We start from the raw sequence: 5,955 nt of genomic DNA, 5'->3' as shown, positions 1-5,955 counted from the left end.
TAGCTCGCTAAGCGACTTTAAATTTTATTTCTAAACCAGCCCGACCGTAAGCGTCCGAGTCTCGGCACCATATGTCATATCATGGCAGGTAAGACGCACTGATTGAAGACCTTCTTCTTCTTCATACTCTGTGGAATTGGCGATGTAAAGACTCGACGAATTTGATTACGATTAACAAATCAATGTCGAATTCCTCGTAGGTACTTTGCATATCAGAACTTGAAACTGCAAAAACCATAAAAATACCGTGCATTAAAAATTATCATTTGTCAAGGGTTTTAACATAACTTTAGTCATAAAAATTACACACTTTATGGTGGACACGCTTAAAGATAATAATAATATACTTACATATAAAGGGTTGAATGACAGTTTAGTATTCGCAATGTTCGCAATGTTCTGTGTGATTCCGTTGTTGTTGCTCGTCAGTAACGCCCTGGCTTTACTGACGGCCGAGAAGCCGTACTACGACCTGGCTGAAGCCGAAAGCCACTTTGCTGACTTCATACAAAAATACGAAAAACAATATGAAACCGCAGAAGAATACAACACACGCTTCGAAATATTTAAAGAGCATTTGGTGAATATTAATCGTCTGAACAAAATCCATGAGACAGTATACGCTGTAAACAAGTTTTCTGATATGTCATATGAAGAATTCAAAATAAACCGCTTTGGTTTAGTTCCTTCTAATACAACAAATGAAAGAAAATTAGTGAAGGTACTGAAAAAGTGGATAAAAGATGCTCCAGATAGTTTAGACTACAGGGACCAAAACCTGGTAACCCCTGCAAAGGACCAAGGAACTTGTGGATCCTGCTATGTATTTGCAGGCGTAGGTAAGAAGACTTTAAAGTAGTTCTACAATAAATAGAATACTCACATGTAGGTTTTGAAGCGCAACCTTACCATCTTGCTGTTTCGATACCGGAGTACCGAGTACCGGGAAAGTGAAGGAGCAAGGGACAGATCGAGTAAATAAGGTTTTTCCGTCGTATTTTGCCGAATAAGTTCATATTTATCTTGCTTCTTCAATTAGCTTCAGTAAACGTTAAGTACCTAAGCTAGTCGATAGGAAAATAATAAAACATCAAATCAGAAAGAAAAAATGCTACGAAATAGTTTGTTCTGTTCATCTCTTTGACTTTGTTTGCTTTTTGTTGTCAAACTATCATTTTGTGTGCAGGGTATCTTTTACCTTTTCTATTTAGGGGTTGGCCGTCAGCTTCGCATACCTGACTGATTTGTTCTTTTGCCATTTTGAAAAGTTCTGCAGCGCTGTTAGAAGTCGGCGGTGTACTTGGGTTTGGGTTTATATATATAATATAATTGGAGGACTGCCTATGGTTCAATTTCCGGTTCGGTGTGAATATATATATAAATATAGCAAAAGTAAAAAATACAGACAAAGACATTCCTCGTACATCTCTGATAGAAACGCATTCTCATTAAGAAATTTTATAAATTCACACCGAACCGGAAATTGAAGCGTAGGCAGTCCTCCAAATAGGGTGGCGTATTTATTAAGGGGGAGCTCTGTTCTACAGTGGATGTCTTCGGGCTGGTGATGAGCGTGATAAGTTAAAACTTTTAGATTTTCTACAGGTAGCATAGAAGGACAACACGCCAAGAAGCACAAAGAACTAATTTCTCTGTCAGAACAGCAAGCGTTGGATTGTGACTCCTTGGATAATCATTGTGATGGCGGAAAGAATCTTGTTAACGTAATGAAGTAAGGATATTAAATTTAAGGTTATGATAGCATTGTAACTAGGTTTCTATAATTTACTTCGCTGCTGTTTTTTTTTCATACTGAGTATTAATTCAAAACCGATAAATAATACAGTTAGTTCAACTTTATCGTGCCTAACTGTAACAACTTTCGTCTAACATTTGTGATGTTAGGTAAGGGACACATTCATTATAGTTAAACATAATTTCTTAAGAGATGTCTCTTAGATCCATTCTTCATACAAACGTAGTCACGGTCTCATTTGAAAACTATAGGTAACAGAAGTAGATGAAATTTTGTAAGTATGGACTAGATGTAATTATCGATGCCTGTGGTTTTTCAGATTTTCATATAAATATGTAATATCATAATTACAGGAGCTCAAAAGTCGACAAAAAAAAAGGGTCAACTTTATACGAGAATTACAGACTAATAAAGCATTTTTACAAAATTCGAAAAAACAAAGAGAAGAAGAAGAGTTAAACAACTTGGGTCGTGAATAAATTCACTTCATTTGACCTGTTGATCATTTACTCTAACGGAAATATAAAATACCACGACACAGAGTTAACTTAAATAATTGATTTGCAGATTTTTTAATATTGCAATGACGAATCCATGACATTTAATAAAATGAAAGGTTTCTTTAAATTGTCCCGGAATATCTCAGGAGATGGTTTGGTTACTTAAACTGAACATCTGGAGCGTTGCTTCGCTGTTTTGACCTCTGCAAGATATTTTTTTTTTGTAAAAAATCATATGTATTTTAGTGAAATAGCCAAACAAGGAGGTATTGAGCGCGAAGAAGATTATCCCTATGAATCAAAAGAGGGCACTTGTCGCACCGATAAAAGTAAAATTGCTGTGAAAGTCACGGGTGGAATTGAAATAGAGACACTAACAGATGATCAGCTTAAAGGAGCATTGGCGCAGTATGGACCGCTTTCCGTAGGTAAAGAACAAAATAACTTTAAGCTAATATTGTAACTACATTTTTTTTTATATTAGAGAGGCCAGCCAAACGAACTAGTGGGTCAAATGATGTTTAGTGATCGCTTTAGCACTTTTTATTATAAACAATTTTGACATTTAATGTGTTTTTAGGCGTAAAATGCTGGCAATAATCACTCCTGATGTTAAGCAAGTAGGTATACTCGTACATGTTCTGAAATAGAGAACACTTGCCTATTTAACTCAGTGTAATAACCGATATTGTACTAAACGAGTTTATATAAAGTGATCTTATATATTATGAATATTATATAATAAGTTCTGATATCTCGTATACTTACGCCAAGACTAGATATTAACAAGAACTTTTTTTATAGGCATGAATGGGTTTGGCCTCCCTTTAGACTATGAGGAAGGAATACTCTCTCCAGAAGGCTGCAATCCAATCTTCATGAATCACGGTGTTCTACTCGTTGGTTATGCAAAAGGTATTTATAATTAGCCTACTATTCATAAGTACCTACCTATGTTTGAACTCAAAATCTTAAATTAGGAAATGTTTTCTACGGATTCAAAAATTTGATACAAATACTTCGACGCAACTTCTAGCATCATGGCCACGAGAGTACCCGAAAATACGACGAGCCCGCACAGATTATTCGTGGATACGTCATATAATAATAAAAACCGGCCAAGTGTGAGTCGGACTCGTGCACGAAGGGTTCCGTACCATTATCTATACAACATTAGACATTAGCAAAAAAAACGGCGAAAAAATCAAGTTTATTGTATGGGAGAAAAACATAATCTCTGAAAATTTTAAGTGTCCAACTATTACGACTCAAGGGATGGAGCCCTGTGGCAAACGGACAGACAGACAGACAGACGGACATCGGAGTCTCAGTATTAGGGTTCCGTTGGAACCCTTTGGGTACGGAACCCTAAAAACAATGTCTAAGAAAGTAACCGTGAATCATTCTATTTTACAGATGCGAAAAGCGGAAAAGATTACTGGATCGTCAAGAACTCTTGGGGTGCTGATTGGGGAATGGAAGGCTTCTTCTATTTAGAAAATGGATTATGCGGTTTTGGGTGGATGTCGACCGCATGTGCGACGGTCGCATAAATAATTATTTATAGAGACGGCATAGGGCGTGGGTGACGACTTTAGGTGACAAGCGGCGAGGCGAAAGAATTTCTAATATATTACGCGTGTTGCACGCTAACCGCTGTGGGGTCAACGTTTCGAAGTTACAATGAACAGAGAATTCGCATTCCGCTTTGCTTGTCACACCTAGTCATGATCGAGATGTAGTGCCGGACTTGTACAAGTTTGAAGACGTATTAATGTTAATGTGAATTTGCCATATTATGGCAAGTACAGACTGCAAGTAAATTGAAAAACTCCTTTGCTTTTTCTCTAACTATAACGTGTACTACATGTCTCTTGTTACTCTGTGCAGACGATCCTAAGTATTATAAGAAATACTTAGTTCGTGTGCACCCATCATAACATGCAGCTACAGAGCTGTGTTCTAGAGCCTTGTGGTTCCAACATTTGGCACTTTAATTCTTTCTATTTATGTGTAAAATTTACTTCGATTAAAACAAATTTAGAGGTCTTAATTTGGCATTAATTCTATTTCGCAAAATGTATGTAATAATTTTTTTATTGTATCCATGCCACTCATGTATTGTAATTATTTACTTGTGTGTCTTACAGTGTTTTTGAACATACGTAAATTGTTTTTTAAATATGATGTAAGTAATTTATTTAAATCGTATAATTAATTCTGTGATTTTCTTAATTTGTTTACATTAAAAATTAATTTCTATGGGGAGTCAACTTAAATAGGGCATTTCTGTAAATATCCAATAACGGGAAAGTGTTTATAATTATAATGTGATCTATATGTTTTTTTTTAAAGAAGCTGAAAGTTCAAGAAATGTGTTGATTGTAAATATTTTAATGTGGTTCAAGAACGAGTTATAGAAGCAACGAGGATTTCGAAAAGTACATTAAAAAAATATTAAAAACGAAGTAGACCAAAAAAATTAATTTGACATACCTACCCAAGAGAAGTAGACACAGTATAACAGCTCTATATACTTCCAAACAAAAGTAGTGTGTTAAGGCGGGAAGTTCTCTATTTAAATTAACGATGGAAGAATCTGAAAATGCTGATTTTGTGTTATTTGTATCATGACAAAAAGTCAGACTGTATTAAAATTAGAAAAAGATAAATAATCGTATTATTATTACGGTAAGGTTTATTTAGTACTGATGGTTATTATTGTTTACATAACTTATTTCGGTAACTTTGAAAAGTTTTGCAAGTTGATAACAGAACAGAACCGCATATCACGATCGCGTGTCATCGTCAATGCCCATCAATGTCAATCCGAAGGTTTTTTTAAGAGCTCACGGAGTGTACATGTATGACAATAATTCTGACTGCGTTAGAAAATACTAAAAAGAAGAAAACCAGACGTGGACGTAGTGGTCCAGAACTCTGTTAAGTAGCTAAATTAAACTTCAACAGTCGGGACCCATTTGGTACTAAGGATTTTTGAGCTGGTCGCGATTTGAATGGGTACCGACTGTTGAAGTTAGCTACTTAACAGAGTTCTAGACCACTACCGTCCACGTCTTGTTTTCTTCTTTTTAGTATTTTCTAACGCAGTCGGGTTTTGATTTTTTTAATTTATTGTTTTATTTCATACTTTTGTCATATTTCTGTGAAAACGGTAAATAAAAGTTCATGACGTATGTATTTTTGGTATGTGTTTTTAAATACCTTCATTTTGATATCATACTCGATAGGTAGGAATAAAAACAAACAAACCCGCCATTTACATTTTCAAGAATTTCATGTCCCCAGTGTTACGTAAGACGGATCCAATGACGTATCATTTATCAAAAAAGGTTCAGCCGTTGAGCTGTTACGAAAGGACATAGGAATAGACATACATACATACGGATCAAACACATAACCTTCCCTCTTCACATTCGGGTAAACATAACCCTCCTTCTTTGCAGTCGGGTAATAAGCATTTAATTAATCAAACTACCTATCCTAAACTTAAAATACTTACATAAAATAAAATAAAATAATATTTAGCTGGTAGTTCTACGTATGATACCTAACAGACATAACAGAAAATCTTTTAAACAAACCTTAGGAAACTAAATAATACAAACATCTTTAATGCCAAATTACTATCTTAACATTCCCATTAATTTTACATCTATTAAATAAAACATATTGGCA

At 35.0% G+C, this 5,955-nt stretch overlaps 1 protein-coding gene across 1 annotated transcript; it reads left to right on the top strand.

Annotated features, from left to right (window-relative positions):
• The first annotated feature begins 385 nt into the window (after positions 1–385).
• On the top strand, positions 386–4,128 carry LOC141445715 (uncharacterized). Its single transcript, XM_074111606.1, has 5 exons — positions 386–839; positions 1,606–1,732; positions 2,503–2,684; positions 3,061–3,171; positions 3,673–4,128. The coding sequence occupies exons 1-5, from the start codon at positions 386–388 to the stop codon at positions 3,807–3,809; spliced, it is 1,011 nt and encodes a 336-aa protein (XP_073967707.1). The 3' UTR covers positions 3,810–4,128.
• Positions 4,129–5,955: the final 1,827 nt, after the last annotated feature.

This window comes from Choristoneura fumiferana, chromosome 3 (genome assembly GCF_025370935.1).
Source record: "Choristoneura fumiferana chromosome 3, NRCan_CFum_1, whole genome shotgun sequence".
NCBI classification, from domain to species: domain Eukaryota; kingdom Metazoa; phylum Arthropoda; class Insecta; order Lepidoptera; family Tortricidae; genus Choristoneura; species Choristoneura fumiferana.
This window is presented reverse-complemented; position numbering and strand designations above follow the sequence as displayed.

Excerpts from the sequence above, each read along its gene's own strand:
- LOC141445715 (XM_074111606.1), top strand. The coding sequence starts at position 386 with ATGTTCGCAATGTTCTGTGTGATTCCGTTGTTGTTGCTCGTCAGTAAC. Across the intron at positions 1,733-2,502 it reads AATCTTGTTAACGTAATGAA|TGAAATAGCCAAACAAGGAG; the intron begins GTAAGGATATTA and ends TATGTATTTTAG. Across the intron at positions 2,685-3,060 it reads GTATGGACCGCTTTCCGTAG|GCATGAATGGGTTTGGCCTC; the intron begins GTAAAGAACAAA and ends CTTTTTTTATAG.